Below are 19,343 nucleotides of genomic sequence, written 5' to 3' on the forward strand. Positions count from 1 at the left end.
AAGACAACTAAATGTCTCCAGAAGGACAAACCAATAAATAAATATATTTGTTGTTCTGGACATGTACTCATTGCTTCCATGGAAGACTTGAACCCGGTTTTAGCCTTCAGGCCAGTGAAACGCATGATGATGCCCTCATATTGCTTACGTAACTCGAGATACCATAGTACGTTTACAAGAACAGGTCAATTGGATTTATATGACAAATTGTTTAGATATGAAAATACGTATTTTTTTCATTTTGCTCCATTTTGGAGTTGTAGCCTTTCAGAAGACTCTTTTCATGTGATGTGAAAGGGGCATAGGCAGGAACACACCTGAAGAGTCTTACAGTGAGAATACACTTGAACTTTTAAAGAAACCCCCCTGCTCAATAGCAGTAACAAGACAAGTTAGTAATGTAGTCTCTAACCATTATGAGGGCAAAATGTTACTGAGGTTGGAAAAGCCACTTGGTAAGCTTCAAAATCATTTAGAAACAATGAAAAAAGTCTGCTACTCTGCTTGTATTTCTTACCTGACAGGAATTCTAACAGAGTCAGCCATTCATAGAATTCTGAAGGCTACTGGTACTTACCAACTCTTCTTTAGTTCTTCATGAATGTCTTGCATCAACAACTAGAGGGTTGCTACCTTTTTGAAAGCAATCCCTTGGATTTACACAGGACTTAGGGACACTGCCAAAGAAGTGCATTTGCAGGAATTCTGCACTGGGTCACTACACCCAGTGTCCTACACAGATGCATCCTGAAAGCTAAGGTGGCACTCGTTTTAGTGATTTTTTTGTTTTTAAGCAAAGCATTTACTCTAAGTGTTCTGCTGCTGTTAAAGATAAGGGATATTTTTACTTCTGATATAGAGGTAGAAGCTTATAGGCTAGCATATTGTTCACACAAGACAGGACTGAAATAAACACACAAATGCAATAATCTTTCCAATATGATCTATGCAACTAAAGGAGAATTATAGCCCCCCATTCCCTCTCCCAGATAAAGCCATTGGAGCAATACATTTTTAAATTACATTTTACAGCATTCTGTAATTGTTTATTTCCAATATATTACTAGTTATTTTGTTCTCTGCTGTGAATGTATACACATACTTATTTTTTGTATTTTCAGTTGATTGTTGATAGATACATATAGAATTAGCATTTAGCCCAGATCTTTGTGGAAACTGCTTACAAGCCACAGGTGCTATCCTGAAGGAGAATTAGCTTTAAATAAACTAAAATTTACATTGGAGTTGCACTGCTGTACAGTCAAAATTTATCCAAAAATCTATGCCTACCCTATGTAATTCAGGACTTGGATAAGCCCCATAGCCTATTCCCTTTGATTATCAGACCGCAAAGGGAAAAATTTCTGCCAGGGACTCTCAAAGAACCTGTCACCATTTAAAAAAAAAAATTATTCCCTCCCCCCCAAATGTATTAAAATTGCTTTTTTAATCAAAGTCTAGAGGAATATTCCTATCTGTTCTTAATAAATGCTAGGAACTAGAGAACTGTGAATGAACAAGTTCTCCTCTATTTTAGATTAACGAATGCTTCACCTTGTCCAGTTCATTTCCTGAAAAATGCCTGGCTAGTTCTGCCTGGAAACTAGTGCAGAATGCACACTGCAAAACTGACAAAAAGAATCCAAGTAAAAATACTATAGCTTATATGTGCTAACCAATTCTGAAGTGACTCTGTTCTTTAAACTCTCATTAAAATTGAGATGGGTCAATTATGGCTAGCCATATAATTAAGAAAAAATACAAGGTTTTGTTCTTTTCTAAGCCTGCATTTCTCTTAACACTACTCAAACTTGTTTTTTTCAAAAGCTGAGCAAATATTTGACAAGATCTTTTAGTTCTCATAATTTTCTCTCATTTCACATTCCTGTTGCAAAACCATTTCCATTCTGAATGTAACAGAGAACACCAGAAAATACCATTTTCCTCAGCAGTAGAGTTGAAGCAAATAGTACTTTTAAAAACTTGAATCTACCTTCCTGACATGGATTACTCTGGGTTCCCTCATGCTTTTTAGTTAGAGGAACTTCTCCTAAAATGTAAGTCAAATCAAACAGTGTTTTGGGCACATAGGTAGAAGCTCAACTGTCTCACTCATATGGCTCAAAAGTTTATGCCAAAAAATTACATTTTTAACTCATGGCCTCAGGGAACACCAATGCCTCTGGTCACTAGCTTTGCCAATTAGACTTCTTACAGATGATAGAAAAGGCTGCAGAAACAACACACAAAGTCCCCAGTAGATGACTTGGTGTGGAACAACAGGAACTTGGTAACAGAGCAAGCAAACCTGCTGCCACTTGCATCAATGGCTGAGTTGCAGCAAAGACCCTTAAAACACAGCAAAGACTGGATGTTCGCATACAATGACCAAAGGCCTTTGCAATGTGCTCAAATATTTCAGCTCTAATTTACCTTGGCCAACATCCACAGAAAAACAGAGAGGCAGCAGCCCAGTTATTTGGTATCAGTTTAGTTAGCTCTCCACATAGGTAACACCACTTGCTGAACACACTGAAACATCAGCAAGGCTGTAACAAACGCAACTTCATTAAAGTCATCTCCAGATAAAAATCTGAACTAAAAAGTTTAAAGTCCTTTCCACCTTTGAATTATGTAGCATTAGAAAAACATTCCTAGAATGTAAATTGCCTCTTCTTAATGATTTTGTTTTTCACCTCTCAAGCTACTTTTCATAACATAGAAGGATCTGTAAGGTTCCTGTATCTGCAAAAATGCTGGCATTCACACCAACCAAGCAACCCAGGACACACATTTTAAGAAACATCAGTCATTTTCATTCTGATTAAAAGGTAATTTTGTGCAACCCCTTTATTGTTGAAGAGGAACTCTGCCCTTTTCCCATTAAATATTTTCCCCAAAAAATGAAATTAAATGTTAAGGGTTCTTTTATTTAATAGAGCTAATATTTAGCTAATGCACTTGTTATCTCACCCACAAGTATTTATGAAGATCTAAGCATCAAATAAAAGTCCTGGGGTTTTGACTGAAAAAGGAAAAACAACACCAGGAGCCTGTGAATTACTAACTTTGATACAGCTAATTCCATAATATTTGTCTTCTAACCTCATTCTCTCTTCTGTTCCTTATCAGCTGAATTATATATAGGCTTAATTAGCCTTACAAATCACAGACAGCTGGTATAATGATGGACTTTCCACTAGCTACATTAGCACAACATGTTTTTGGAATTCGAGGAGGAAGCTGTAAGCACACTGATCTATTACAAGCTATTTCAATAAATCAAAGGATTTTAGTTAACTAAGTCCCTTTTAATAGCAAAATTAAAGTGTACGGATAGAAGTATAATTAGTATGAACAGATTTTATATACTGCACAATCTGTTTTTTCTATCTCATCTGAAAAGACTAAGCTCGTAATAAAAATAAAAGAGACTTGATGCTTTGATTCAAAACATACGATGTTATGAGTGGCAGTGTGTATTTTACATTACTGGGCCCCTGGCCTGACAGCTTCCACTGTGATTCTTTTTCCAAGACTTAGGGGGCATTACAAGTATTAAGGACCCATAGTAAATGGCACAGCACAGGCAGCACTGTAGGTGTCAGATTTCTGTGTAAGAATAACTTCTGTAACTGCAGAAAACAGCTTTGATGAATGAAGATAATTTTGTTTTAGCAAAACAGGGCTATGGAAGACGGTAAAGTGAGTATTTACAGTATGTATTAGTCAATAGATAGTATATGACCTTCTGGTTTTTTTAAGTCATTATTTATTTTTACTACAAGGGTATTCAAACACTGGAGCAGGTTCCCTGGGATGGTGGATCTCCATTCTATAAAAGATGGATTGATCATTATCATAATTATTTACAGCAAGACTACGAGGAGCCAGGGAAGAACACAGGAGAAAGATCAGAGCTGTTGTGAGGAGTGCAAAGAATTAGGAAGCTACTGCAGCTCCAGAGCCTACCAGCAGCTTTCATCTCAGGATGCACAAACACAGGAGAGAACACGTCCCCCTACGAGGACCTGAGGTCACATTGCTGGGAGCTGACATTGTAAGAGCTGGGAATGGTGGTGCTGGGGAGTTTGTAAATAAGCCTGGAAATATAAACCCTGGAGTGGAACAACTCCACAAAATTATTGTTATTCCATTCCCCCATAACAAATGGCAACCAAGTATAGTAAAAAAGGCAATTAATACAGCAGACCAAGGCCATACATATTGGAATTACTCTCAACACTGTTTCCTGGGTTTGGAGAAGATCCCAATATTAGAAAAGGTGGGAGATTCCACTGAGCAAACTCAATACTACACTAAAGTTTTGGGCTGCCATGAAGGAAAACACATTGCAAAAGAGAATTTGTAATATTCTAGGAACCAATCTTATTACGACATCTAACAAGTTATCCTTCTTAAATATTACAATTACATTTAGTCTGTGAACAACCGAAAAACTTCTTCAAAGAAAAAGAATTTGTTTAGGTCCTGATCACTCCTCAACAATGACAATTTTTTTTTACATATTTTAAAACCCACATTGCAGCTTTTTATACAGTTTGTAACCCTGAGGTTTCAGTGACATACACTCAGATGCAGCTGCTGAGTGGCAATTTGAGTCCCAAGGACAGTATGATTAAGCAGACCACACAGGCAAAAAAAGCGCAGAGAAAAAAAGGATACAAGGGAATGACTAGAGGAAAAGATGGTTCCAAAAATGGTTCCAAAATGGCTAAATGGCAACACGGCAGAGAATGCAAGTGAGGAAGTTAAAAGACAGAAATCTTACTGGTTCTTTTGGCTGGTAAAGACACTCAGTATTGGTATGACTGTTATTCCCACACTAGTCATAATTAGCTACAAGTTGAGTATCCACAGAAACGTAATGATGAGTATGAGACTCCCTCAGTAACTTATTTTCCAAACATACATAGTTTAAAAGTCTCATACTATTCAGAATGTTCTCAAAAGGGATCTCTACAATGGAATTACTGTTTTCTTCTAATTACTTTTACTTACATACAAAACGATTCACGTAAGGAAACTTGTCAACAAACTAGAATTTTGACTAGCAAGACTGACCTTGTACATGTTCATAATTTATCAAGACATACAGAATGAAAAAAGCTACTTAAGACACCTCCTTTTGGGTCTCTCTGTCAACTTACTCGTCACAATGTGACTGTTCTTAATGCAAAGTAAACCTAGAGAAAAAACTGTTTAGCCAACATCTTGTCCATAAACACAGGGGAATAAAGATTCTGGAATTCCACACATACCGTAAACAAATGCTATTATCCATAGTTATATTTATCCTTACGTAACTCTGCACCAGAAATTCAGCACCCTTTTCAAAGTATTTTTAGAACTTAACATTTGCTATGAATAAAATGATGCACAGATGGACCCCTGAATTTCATTACCTCACTAAACACTTAAAATATCTGTTCACTCTTGTCAAGAGCAGAAACATTTCTGGAATGTCAATTTTTTGCTTCTTCTTATTCAGCTGTGATTTCTGCAAGAAATACTACCTGATCTTGTCACCCAAAATAAGTACAGTTTGATAGAAAGCTAGTTACAAGATATATGAAACTCTTTATCTTCTTGGATTAAAACATTATTCAGAAAAAGGACATTTCTAAGATATTTTTAGAAATTACACGTAGACTTTTTCAACCGCTATGAGGCTACATGAAGGTATTTCCAGAATATTCAAGTTTTAACTTCTATTTTGTTAATAGAAAAATTGTCATCTGTACTCCAAATAACTATTTTCTCAGGACAAGTGAAAAAATTAGTTTAAAGGGGCTTAATAGTTAATAATAAAACAGTGAAGTCTCAAAAGCTGAGAAGGACTTTAATAACAACTTCATTAACTCCGTATTAATAATTATCCAAGTCTAAGCATGAGCTTTTTAAGTGATGCTCCAGGTAGCCGAAATTACATTCAAACTAATCCCCTAAAATGCTCCTATATGATCACAGCTCTTCACTGAGGACCTTATAAAGCACCTCTTTACTTCTGTGAAACAAAAGAATTTCCAGAACACATTCCCATAGCACAAATGTGTTCTCCTCCTGAAGAAAAACAATTTTGCAAAACAAAAAAATACTTCTCTTTTATAATCTGATTTAGATTACACCATTTAGACTATATAAAAATTGCATTGTCATACAGGCATGATATGGCTCTAAAGAAACACTGAGATAGTAAAAAAACCCTAACAGTACCATTCATAGTCTGTTCTTTAGAAAGTTACTCTGTTCTAGATTGAGTTCTTTCCTGAGGCTTGTTTCCAATTTTGTTAAGAAGAGATAACAGTTCATGCAAAGAGAACAAGAAAAATGAATTAACTGCAGACTACAAAAGTCTGTAAAAGTTCATAATCTCTTGCTGGGTATATTACATTAAAGCCTCCTTTGGGCATTTTGCCCGCCAGTTTATTAGTCCATAAAGAAAACTCAAGAGTCTTGGATAAATGACAAAGGCAGAAAACACTGTGCAGAAGCTGAGCAAATGCAACTCACCCCAGTGACTTTTAGATTCCTATTCCACTGTCTCTTCCCTTACTTTTCATGGCCGACTAAATAAAAACAGCTGTTTTGTAACCACAAAAGCAGCCTTCAAGCAACCACTGTCTTCTGAAAGAGGCAGCAAGTCTTCAAAAATTAAGCAAACACCCTTTGCAGAAGGAACATGATAAAGGACCATTTCTGCCAGTGCCAACTGTCCTTTACAACCAAAGTGAACGTGGCCAACCTTGTAGCTGCACAAGCAGCTCCTGAACACTGCGCAACTGAAGGCCAAGCCAAGCCTTCTGGTGACTGAATTAACACTATGAGTATCCACCTCTTCGCCACCTTCTCTAAAATCATGCTCCTTGTTCGCGAACTACGATGCCAGCTTTAAACCACAGCTAATCCGTTTCAAGTTCGACATTTCTGTCATTCTCCTTAGCAAACAGAAGAGCAATTACCTGGTGCTCAGCGCTGTGAAACACGGAGGTGCCTCCGCGTCTCCTGCCCAGGAGGTGCAGGCCCTGGGGCCCCGGCAGCAGGGCCGGGGCTCACCTCACAGCCGGCAGGCTGCTCACCGCTTCACACCAAGGCCCCGACGTGTCTGCCGCCTCCGTAGCGCACCTCGCGGCAGCACCGCGCCCTCCCGCCATCGCCGCTCCAGTCGTTATGTCTTACTAAGGCACCAAGGAACGCCATTTGAGGCACTACTCGACGCTGGGCTCGACCCCCGGCCCCGCAGGCCCCGCGCGGCCGCCGCTCTGTGGTGTCGCGCGCCCCCTGGCGGCGGCGTCTCGCGCGGCGGGAAGCGGGAGCGCGCGGGAAGCGGGAGCGCGCGGGAAGCGGGAGCGCGCGGGAAGCGGGAGCGCGCGGGAAGCGGGAGCGCGCGGGAAGCGGGAGCGCGCGGGAAGCGGGAGCTGAACGACTCTTTTAAGGGAAACGTTGTTAACCAGCTATTCTTTCTTTCACGTTAAGAAAAACAAAGGCTATTTTAAGATGCTTTTGCTCCAAAACCTTGGTTTTCCGTGTTCACCAGGAGTAGCCCAGTCACACAGATATTATTATGACATGACAAAAAGCCCTCTTGACCCTACAGCAAAATTATTCCTAATTTATATGAAAACCCAGTAGAAGACCAAAGCTTACCAACCTGTGTTGCACACAGGCCTTCTGCCCATCTCGGGCTGTCCAATGCATCCTACGGGAAAGCCAACCAGGCTTCAAGATGGAAACACACCTCCCCTGCTGCTGAAGCCCAGACTCCAAGCGGTGGCAGGTAGGGATGTATGTGTGCACAGAAAACCAGTCCTACAGGATCCACTGGGCAGGTGCCACAGTCTGCAGTGTTTTACATCTGAAGATCAGTTCCAGGAAGCTCCACCATCTACATTCAGACCCGTTTTCTGGTTCCTTGAAAGGCTTTCAGAGGGGTCCTCCCTGATAGCTTCTGCTACCGTAGAACTAGTTGCCCATGCTAGAACAATTTCTTTTTCTCTTAAAAGAGAATTGAAACAGAACACCAACACACTCCTCTGTTTCCATTTGTCACATTTTGACCTTAACACAATACCATGTAGATATGTTTGTACAGGAGTATGGTGCATTCACTACATATGGATTCATCATTAGGAAGTCAGAGCTAGTTGCTTTGTACTTCTTGCATTAAAAATCAAGGCTTATGCCTAGAAAGCAAGAGTGGCACTTAATTCCTTCAAAATGAAGTGCTTTGAAATCCACAAATGCAAAGCAGTACAAAGTACATTGGCCTCATCACCCAGAAACTGCCACTGTTATACTCTGAAAAGCTACTGCCTACAGACCACAGCAGCAAGGCCATCAGCAGCCTTCTCACTCTGCAACTTGAACACAGGAGAAACAGAAAACATGTTAAAAGTTATGGGTGTGTCAGAGCAGTGCTTGTTATTAATTCAAATAAAATATAGTAAATGTGAAGTCATACCTCTGTCCTTGCTTGATCAGGCTCCCAAGTCCAAACTCCTCACTGATAGACACTAATTTCCCTCACATTCACTGGGGACGACCAACTTTTACATCCTGTACACAAATTGGTCAAAAAAACCCCCATATAATCAGGGAGTTTTGATAGTGATGGTGGGTTTTTTTTTTTGGGGGGGGTGAGGTTGGGGATGGTGTCAATACAACACTGCAACAGAGTACACTCCATTTATGGGCTTTAGGGAAATTTTTTTCTGCTTTGTGACAATTTTCAGCTTACTTCGTGAAAAACTGCTCTCCCCACTTACTCCATGCCATCCATGCCCATTAAACACTGGGAGTTACATTTATGTACAATGAAACCACAGGACAGAATTTTCTAGACTCCTGGACACAAAACAAGGCCCCAGGCCTCTGTACTAGCAGAGCACCACATCAGAATGTGAAACTAGGAAGACCAGATAAAATAATTAACTTTCCTATTTGGGGGAAACTGACAAACATTACTGCTGTAGTTTGTCTCAATTACTTTTTCAAGGACCATGAAGATGTCAATCATTTTAATAAAGCCTGCATATAAAATGTAACTCAAGAGACACACAAGCCTGCTCTTGCCACTCCTGCATTCTCAGCAGACACTAAGTGCTGTAAACAAATTCAGTGTTGCTGGTAGATATAAAAAAATAGTAGTAGTAGTACTAGCAGCACTGGTGGGACTGCCAGTGGTGTGAAGGGAAAAGGGCTGCAACTCTTCCTTCTGGCACAGGCTCTTACTCCTCTACAGGGGCAGTAAGTAATGATTTTTGTAGCTTATTTCATACCATTATACACCAAACAGTAACGTTGGGATCTGCATACATCTGTACCTGTTCTTAGTTTGTTTTTTTCCCCCCCTCAGACAAACAATTAATACAAACCTTAAAATTAAGGCAACTACTTCCTGGCCACTAAGCTGATTTCCCTGATGTAATACTTTACCAACGTGCTACACCAGTTATCAAATACTTAAATTCCCTGATTGCCAATTTAGTTAATCCTATCTTACCTTTTCATTCTGCTATGTGAGAAACTTGAAATATTTGCTCACTGAATCAGTAAAGACAAAATGTTAGTATTAGATTAGATCTAAGATAGGAGGGAAATCACTGCAGCCAGCTTCACTGTTACATCATCCATACTGAAGTTCACTATCAAGCTCTGTAGTATACATGCTCCTTCTAGCAATCAAGTTTCTTCTCATCTTCTTTCTGAAGAGTTTTCAATGCCAGGTTTCCACTCTGGTAAAGCTTTTAAATGTATGTAGATTTAGTTTTAACTGCATGCTACACATATGATTAAGTATCACTGCTGGTAAACCAAAGCCGAGATACAAAAGCATCTACCAAACTGAATGCTGGATCTCGTTTTCCTGAAATTCCACAGCCTGCTTCTCACTTAGTTCTTCCTCCGAACTGTAAGCCTAAAGTTGAAAGGCAGAAGGGTGGAAGCATGTAATAATTTTCCACACAAACATTACTTGTCTTTAATGTAATTTAGAAAGTGATACATTTTAAACCTGCACTCCTCTTAACAGGCTGTAACTTAAATAGTGTTTTCACAGCCTATCAAATTCACTGTGCTCAGCAGCTTTTGCATAAAGTGGACAAGTGCTGCAGAACACTGTAAAGACAAGGTACATTAGCCAAATATTTAAGTAACAAGCTTTTCTTTTCTTTAAAAAAATAACTGAACAATTTAAAATGCATTTAACAGCCCATAAAAAAAGGTAGTATCAGTAGCCGTTAATAGATACAGTTTATTTCCTTCAGAATCAATTTTTTCAGTTGTCTAGCTAACTACTATTACAGTCAATAAAAAGAACACTCAGAACACTGCTATAGTTGGCATCAGGAAAACAAGTAGATAACCGCAGGTTTCTCTAGTGGGAAGGACTTGCTGCAACAGAATATGGTGCACACAGAGACATATGATGTTTGACTGTTCTAAAGATAAGTTATCTTCAGGTTTTATGGAGGTTTTTCAAGTCTATTCAAGTAATGTGAATAAAACTAATGTGATCCCACGCTTGTGTATCTGCTTAGCTCCCCTCTCCCCAGACTTTACTTAAGGTAAGAGCTCCCGTCTGCCATCACCTCCCTCAACTAACTTGAGAGTAGCAACAATGTTCAGCAGATTTCATCACGCTGAGAAACTATCAGCCTCCTGAATACAGGTAACTGCAGCAGCAGCAATGTTTTACAGAAACTAACCTCTGAGACTCTGTCCAGTACTCATCATATTCCAGCTGTCCCAACGTGAGCAGAAGGCCTGTCCCTCATGTCTGTCATTCTTCCATCTGGCTGCCCTCCCCTGCCCCAAAATAAACTCAGCACATACATACAGGCTATCAGGTCAGAAATGCAAGAGAACACGACAAAATGGAGTAAGCTGTTGCAGACAATGATAACACATGACTCTCCTGGTTTGAGAATGGTCTGTAGTGGTACCAAACACTGGCATGTATAATCCAAAACCCAGATGAAGCTACTGGAGGTTTTGAAGTACTTGCAACTTAGGAAGTTCTGTAGAAAGAGCAAGCCATGAGGCAAAACATCCCCAAACAAAACAAAAACAAACAAAAAAACAAACCCTCACAAAAAGAAAAAAAAACCACAAAAAACCCAACAAAAAACACACACAAAAAAAAGCCACAAAAAAACCCCACAAACAACACCCCACCAAACCAATGAAATGGTATCTACACACTAAACCCAGTACAGACCCCTGAGCACAAGCACAGCACCCAATTTCTTTGTACAAAAGTGTAACATCTTTTACTGCACTCCTCAGATACATGGACTGGATGACACAGTAAGGTCCAACTACGTAACAAAAAACACAGGCATTCCTTTGTCACCACCCAGCAATAGTGACAGACACCAAACCCACCTTCCTGGCAGCCTCTCCAGGCCAAAGGAACAGTTGGACATTTTGCACTTCTCTTCGCTCTTCCGCTGTCACTTTGTCAATGTCAGAGACAAGGAGTGACAGGCAGTTAGTGCTGCATAAATCTCTATGGGAAAATTCATATATATTGTCACAGGGCAGATTAGAGACAACTCAGATTCACCATTAGTGAATTAACAACTGACAAAATTAACCTAAAATTTGTCATTCTAAACATAAATTGTACACTCTGCTTTCTTCCTCAAGTTCACATGGTGGCAATTCTAGATGCACAAAATCACATGAAACTATGTGTTTTCTCTTTCTGCACTTTTGGACTCCTTTATTACTCCTGCAGTAACAAAATAAGACAACTGAACTTGCAGACAGAGGTTCTGTTCTCTGTGTCTTACACAGTAAGACCTGTTACTACTTAAAATCACTGATGAGACAACTGTATGTGCCAAAATCCATTTTCACAACCTGAAATGATCTGTTAGTATTGCACATTTTATTAAGGTAACTAGGATAGCACCACTGCTTCCCACCAATCTTTGTCAGAACTGGATTTCAAGTACAATTCAATAATAGCACCATTATTTTAGAATCATCAGAATGACAACTGTCTAGCATAGAGCTGAGTAGTCCACAGTATCCAAGCTAATAGAAAAATATAACAAATAATATTCATGTCCACATGTGTGTGCACAAACTGCCAGCTTCATATACTTTCCCTAATACTAAGTGTATTTATTCTCAAATGCTTGCTCACAGGGTTGTAATGCACAGTTCAATTAGAAATAGTGGAAAATAATTTTACCCATTTATTTGATCTTGCCAATGAATGCAGCTAGTTGCCAGAGAACCCCATACACAACAGACCACCAACAGCACTCAGTAAGGCTTCTACACACACTTCCCTGATAAGTAACTTAGATACTAGGAAAACATTCATCAAATGTGCTTAGTGTCTTTTAATCTCCAAACCTGTATGGCTTCGATTTCTGTCACCACGGTCCAGGTTACATTACAGCAGAGAATTTTCAGTCAGACCCTAAACATTGCTGATTTGTTTCACCTAAACCATGTTGGCAGGAACAGAGAAGTACTTTCACAACCATAACTTGTGTATGTGTAGTTGAATACTCACTACTTCTCTTATTTAAAAAAAATGAAGAAGAACCCAAGTCAGAGAAATGAGCAGTAATTCTGTATCCATTCAGTGTTTCAACCATTGAAGCAATGTTTAGAAAAGAGCACAAGACTTGAGATTTACATTACTGAAATAAATGTACAATTTTTGCAGGACTACAGCTGGCCAGTACAATGCTGAGACAAACAGGAAGAACTGGGAGATGCAATTTGTGAAGTTCTCATTAAATAGTGAATAGAGAACTATAATAAATTAAGTATTACAAGTGAACTTACCTCCTGCAGAGCCTAGCCTTTATAAAAACTGTAAGGAATGTAACTTCTTGCAAGGATAAATATTTCAAAAACATCAGTATTTTAAATTAAGAAAATGTGTTATTTTAGCAGTTATTCTCAATGGCCATGTCTTAATCCAAAAGCACTGGGATTTAAGGACAAGGAAAATATGCATGTGATTTAAATTAGCTGCTATGATAAACACCCTTCAGGTAGACAGCAAGACAATTCCAATGTCAGGCTGCTCAGCAGTAGAGAATTGCTACATTTTTTAACAGCATCAACTTTCTCATTTAATTTATGAAATGACAGCAGAGCAAAAGATGATATTTTTTTCCCATTTGATAGACTGACATGACCCTACACTCTTAAAAGAAGAGCATAAATAATATCACCTGGGTCACTACAGTCAAAGCAACCCAGCAGTTACACCTTACACCATGCCGGACTCAGGATATCCAAGACACAAGTGACACCACTGCCAATAATCCATGCAGTGTAACTCCAGGGCTCCTCTAGTTTGACTGACTGACTTGTTTTGTAGCGTTCCACATACATCTTACCAAGTTCTGAACTCTGACATTTCAGCATTAGGATATTCACCAAGATGCTCTTCATGCCATTTGAAAACTTCCCTTCTGCCGATTCAAAAAATTACCACCAAGATATTATCACTAAGACAAATGAGAAATGCCACCCCGATATGAAAAGGTTTTTGCTATTCCAATTTTCTGCCTGCTCTTGGAGTCAAGAAAAGCCTTAAGGAGTAGTAGTAACAGCAGTGAATGCATCTTCCAGGTCAAGTCGTGTCTGAGAAACAAACTAACTGGTCAGTAAAAGCACAAAAGGAAACATCAGTGATAAGCTCTGTTTTCCAGCACTATTTCAAAACAACTTTTAGAATTTATTTTCTTATACAATAACAGTAGCTTACTAGTTAGCCACTGAGTACTCCAAACAGGCCTGATAGAGGGATTCTGTAGGAACATCTTCAAAACTATAACTAGACTATACGTAAATCTACATGCTAGAACACTATTGAAGTATTGGGAAAAGCAGGTATAATAAGTAAACTAGCACCAACACAGTGATTCAAGGGACAAATCTACCACTCCTACTTGTATTGAGCATTTCCAATGGATCCACACTGGGGTTCATCATCTCAGAAGCCCTGCTGTAGACAACTCCAACTGACTCCACAACAGAGCTCTGCTTCTTGTATGAACATATGGCAGAATCCAGCTGTCTACTCACACAGAAAAAAATCAAAATAGATTTTTTCATGTTCACATAAATGCATTTCAGAAACAAAAAGGTACTACAATCTCCTTTATTATTTTAAAAACAGTTTTATTCTGTATATTTAGAAATGTGTAATTTTAATAACTGCAGAGAAAAAAAATCAGCCACACCTGAATAGCTAATAACTCATTAACAGAATGCAGTGGTATATTATCTAAACAGTAGTAGTGCCATTGTGCCGTAATAAATTGTCTATTAGTAAAAAAATACATTTCAGGGCACATAGTACAGCATCCTTATGACAAATTACAGTAGGGATACTTTTCAAGAATTTAATCAAAGTAGAGAATTCCGAGTTATATTCTTTAAATGCAGCACTTAAAAAGGTAACAACTTTGTGCATTTTTAAAAAATGTCCATGTTCATATATTGTAGAAATGCTGCTTTATTGCTGCAGATGTCAAAGTTCAAGGCTCAAAAGGTATGAGAATACAAAGATATCCTTAAGAAACTTTGTTTTTATATATATTTTTATATATAAAAAGGTAAAGCTTATAAAAGTTAATTTACAAACCAAGAACAAAAGTGGTATGCACGCATTATATACAAGCAGTCTATAACATCTATAAATTTTCAAATGCATAGCAGAAAACATACCATCATTTTCTTCTGGTTCTCTTCAGGCTGATGAACACAAACAATACTCTCTCTAAACCAAACTCACAAGTGTTTTGTGTTTTTTGTTTGTTTTCATGTTTTTTTTTCCTCTTTCCCCAGTCTCTCACTATATATTATCTAGGTAAGCACAAAAGCCATACAAACTTAATACAGAGAACTATGAGAGCTAAGACTATTAAAAACATGAGGGTAAGGCATCCCTGCTGGTTAATAGGTCTGTAATTATGTGGCTAATTTACAAATCCACAGAGGCAACTGAACCATAGTCATCCCACATGCTTTTCCCCCTCCCCCTGTTCTCATAACAATGTTTCCATATACAGTAAGTAGATGTGTTTGCATTTGCCTCTCAGCAGAGGAAAACATCTAAACTGTGCTACCCCGAGTTGATTGCCATGTCATCGGACATGAACACCATAAGTCATTTAAAAACTAGAGACCAAAACAGTCTTGTGAGATACAAACACACAGTCATAAAAATGCAGGCCAAATTCAGTGTTTTCGCCAGTGGAGCACAAACCCAATTCAGTTCCGCTGAATAGAATTCCATGGGTACTTTCAGATTTTAAACAATGAAATACTAGTAGTGTCCTTAAAAAAAAAAGAAAAAAAAGAAACAAAACAAAAAACCACAAAAGAACAACAAACCAAAGCATACAGAACCTGCAACCCCCTACCTTGTTCCCACTGTACACTCCCTGCTTGTGGCATGTTCTGTGACCATGGTTCAAAGAGTGTACTTGCTAAACCATTGTTAGTTAAAGCAAGATGCTTAAACACTAAGGTCCATTATCACTTATAGAACAGTTAATACTTGATAGAGTGGTTCAGTTTATATGTAAGGTCCATGTCAGTTTCACATTATTTACTCAGTCAGCTAACTTAATATTTAGAAGTGGTCAATTAGGACTGAGACACAGTTTGCTCCAACAAGATAGTTTGGATCCCCGGGAAGAGACTTGTTCTGCCAGGTTTTGGGGTCACCTGTGGGAGGAAAACACAATGCTGGTGTTTAGTATCCGCTGTCAAACAGTGTACATCTTGAAACAACCAAGCTTTTGGACAGGAGCTCCTAAGTTCTGAATCAACACCTGTTTTAATTTGGTTTGGTTTTGGGTTTTGTTTAAAAAAACACCTGCAGTTTTTTGTTACTGAAAAACATAGCCCTCTATTCTAATTTACTGTAGGATAGATCAGTTATTGGAAACGTATCTCTGTGGCACACAGGCATTGTTTTTAAGGATAAGCCATTCTACTCTATGGCACCAACACAGCACTTTGAGAACTGTTCACAGTGAATCAATTATTCACTGGCTCTTTTCTACACTGTCAGGAGAAAAAAAAAAAAACAACACACATTTTAAAAACTAATCTGGGTAGGATGCATTTGAAGTTTCTTGGAACAGTTCTGAACACAGGGGAGTCAAATAAGAAGTTACATTTTAACTAAACACTACAGCACACAGATTTATTTTCTATTATGAAAATTACTGTAGACACAATGGTAGTAATTTTGCAGCTACATTCTGTATCCTCATTTAAAAGCCTGAAATACTGACATTCTAAAAAGGTATTCTATTTAACTAGCACATACTTTAAAAATCTTTACAACAGATTTTATCTACTCATGGTCAAAGGCCCTGTGTAACATTCTGTTACAGGGAAAGTCATCAGCTGCCATCTCGCCTCATAAAGGTTATATTCCATCTGCAGTTCTTTCTTTCAACTGAAGAAAGTATTCTTCATTTACCAATCTAAAACTACTACTAAATGCTGCCACCTTACACAAAGTGTCACCATCCCACTACACAGCAGAACAGTGTAAAATGCACTGAGTTCTCTTATGCCTTCCAGATAAATAGCTTGGCCGAAACAGATCTGCCTTGAAAAATGTGCAACAAGTTAAGAGAGTCCAGTCACATAGACTGCAAACACCTGAGAATGGAAATTCCATGTAATTTTCTGGAACTCATGAAAACAAAATGAAGAACACAATGCACTGAGTGATGGCAACATCTCATGTAGTGACAGAGCATACAAGTGGCCAGTGTATAGTTAGAGAATGCAAACAAGTTCACGGCAAACATCCAAGACTACTTATTTCAGTCAAGAAGCTCAACAATGCTGGATGGTTTTTCATTTTATAGATGCAGGAATTCCATTCAAAAGTCATATTATCAAATATATCAGGAGAAAGGTAAAACAGAACTGTAGGACAACCAGGTCCTAGTCTTGCACATGTGACATTGGCAGACTTTTTCCAGCCTCTCCTCCTAATACATAGCAAGGATCAGGCTGTAGTCAGTGCAGCCTCTAGCTGTTGAGGATGTTCTTCCCATACTTACACACAACTGCTTTAAAAAAGAAATCCTTCAGTATTTTTTACTAATACTTTCTAATAGGTGTGGTCATTAAAAGGCAACTTTTTTCCCCTGAGCATTTTAATACCAGAATCATTCAAGCTTTTATAGGGGTTTAGCAGTAAAATATTAATATATGAGGCTTAAATGTGGCAGAACAGATGTTAGTAAGTGCAAATGAATGTCACTTTTAGGAGAGAACATGGATACATTGAGAAAAGATGAGGTAGAGCAGACGACTGAAGAGAGGAAAAACCCAGGAATTGTATAAATTGTTATTATAAAGTCACCTCAAAAATCAGAGTCCCATAACCAACTAATTTAGAAAGAGAGAAAACAATTATTTATTTAAGACACAGTATGGTCTACTTACATATCATAAGACAGAATTGCCTAATTTTTAAGTTTGTCTCAAAAGAGCAATGTTATGATATACATCCCATTTCAGATTAACAGAATGTGGTGTTATATTTACAGTACAGAAAGTGTTAGGGTTTAAATAGACACGCTCTTGCTTTCACCCACACATGCACGCACACACACATCCTGCTTTGGAAAGAGAGAAAAGTGTCTCAGTAACTTCAGTTAGTGTTCAGATCATTTGAGTCCTCTCCCTTCATCTCAAGTAAGTTCATGAACGGGTGCTACTAGTTACAAAGGAAGGGTTGTGTCATTTTTGTACATAGTTGTCATACCTTTTGGGACCCTATCATATATGAGTCTTTTTTAACACTGCCATGTTTACACACATTGTTAAATAGATGCATGCAACACATGCATATATTAGCTTATAAAAAACAACTAAAAATTATTGCCATTAATACCTCTAGGTTATTGAATCCCCATCAAGGGGGTTGATGCTTGAATCTTTCAAAGCATCAGTGCTTTGGTGTTGACAGTGATAGATACATTGGTGACAGAAGATATGCATACACGGTGGCTTAGATGCTGTATACAGAAGTACATCGCTCAGTCATGACTTGGATCATACGTACACATTCATGGTTTGAACTTTCCACCATAAATTTTGAAGGTAGCTGAACAAAACCTTAAGGCTTTTTCCCCAGATGTGCAAACATTCCTTTCAAAAATCTCTGTAACTTCACAGCCATTTCATGAAATTGCTTGAAACTTGCCCAGAATTCTCAAATTAGGCTCCTCACTGACAATTTCAAGCCAATACATTCTCCCTCTCATCCCAGAAAGCCACAGTGAGGTAAAGATGAACAGGTAAATAAAACTGCAATCTAGTTGCAACTTTTACTATCGGCCAGAGACTTCTGGGTAAAAGGTGGTAGAGAAGAAACAGGCAGAAGCAAGCAAGAAAGGTCTTGTGGAAAATCCAGCTACATTAGAATGAATTGTAAATGCTTTTACTGAACACTATAGTTTTCTTAAATGACCCAATTGTTAGCGTCAACTTGCACACATGGGAACAGTTAACAAGCGATAAATCATGATTATGAGCATGCAAATTGTTAAGATTTGTCAGAGTCCTATATGGTTAATTAAGCAACAGACAAACACCAGTTTTGTTACAAAGGCCAATCAGAGGTACATAGTCATTTCCTCTCAATTTTAGTGCGACTATCATTTCAAGTGTATTCAGCTGTAGCAGTCCTCAAGAAAGAAGACAGAATAGAAAAATACGATAATATTTAATAGACTAGAGATATTACTCTTTTTCTCCTATCATGGCTTTAGCTATGAATTTGCACCATGAGTAAATGTAAGAAAGACATTTGTAATGAAAGTGAAATGGGAGAGTTTGACACAAATACAATGATTGAATTCTTTATATTACACAGCATCACCTTTAGCCAAATTAACTTAAATTATACGATAGCACCCAAAAGCCCCAAAAGGACAGAGGGAGGACAGCATACCCGACGAGGAGTCGGAGGATTTTAGAGCAAAAGACCAACCATCAGGGGTCATAGACGCACAATGTGGCAGGCGCAGCTCCACTGGCTTCAGGAATTTTAGTCCATGTGGCCCACACATTACCAAGGGGCTAAGAAGTGTTTCACCTACAGTTAAGAGAAAGAAAAACCTGTTACTAATTCTTCCTGAAATAGGTTCAAAGCATTACATAATTTCATTGCAGAGTTACTTAGCAACTTAGTTTCGAAGAAAAATCCAAGCATTTCCAACTATCAGTAAACAAGCAAGACTGCTTCTCATAGCCTCCCTCAGAGCACTCCAGTGACTTGTCAATGGAATGTATCAACA

At 38.4% G+C, this 19,343-nt stretch overlaps 2 protein-coding genes across 16 annotated transcripts in view; both read right to left on the bottom strand.

Annotated features, from left to right (window-relative positions):
- Positions 1-7,011, bottom strand: part of ENTREP2 (endosomal transmembrane epsin interactor 2) — a 119,111-nt gene extending 112,100 nt beyond the window's left edge. For all 6 annotated transcript variants that reach the window (XM_051628199.1, XM_051628198.1, XM_051628197.1 and 3 more), the window contains exon 1: positions 6,984-7,011. The gene's annotated coding sequence lies outside the window, so the exon portion shown is untranslated. The remainder of the gene's footprint in view (positions 1-6,983) is intronic.
- A 7,136-nt stretch (positions 7,012-14,147) lies between these two features.
- TJP1 (tight junction protein 1) overlaps positions 14,148-19,343 on the bottom strand; it is a 160,949-nt gene continuing 155,753 nt past the window's right edge. For 7 of the 10 annotated variants that reach the window (XM_051628975.1, XM_051628984.1, XM_051628978.1 and 4 more), the window contains 2 exons: positions 18,998-19,141; positions 14,148-15,735 (listed from right to left, as the gene is read on the bottom strand). In XM_051628975.1, coding sequence (XP_051484935.1) covers positions 15,641-15,735; positions 18,998-19,141 — 239 coding nt within the window. In that variant the 3' untranslated portion in view covers positions 14,148-15,640. The remainder of the gene's footprint in view (positions 15,736-18,997; positions 19,142-19,343) is intronic. The other 3 variants (XM_051628977.1, XM_051628985.1, XM_051628976.1) reach the window with 2 other exon arrangements.

Source organism: Apus apus, chromosome 10 (assembly GCF_020740795.1).
Source record: "Apus apus isolate bApuApu2 chromosome 10, bApuApu2.pri.cur, whole genome shotgun sequence".
In the NCBI taxonomy this organism is placed as follows: domain Eukaryota; kingdom Metazoa; phylum Chordata; class Aves; order Apodiformes; family Apodidae; genus Apus; species Apus apus.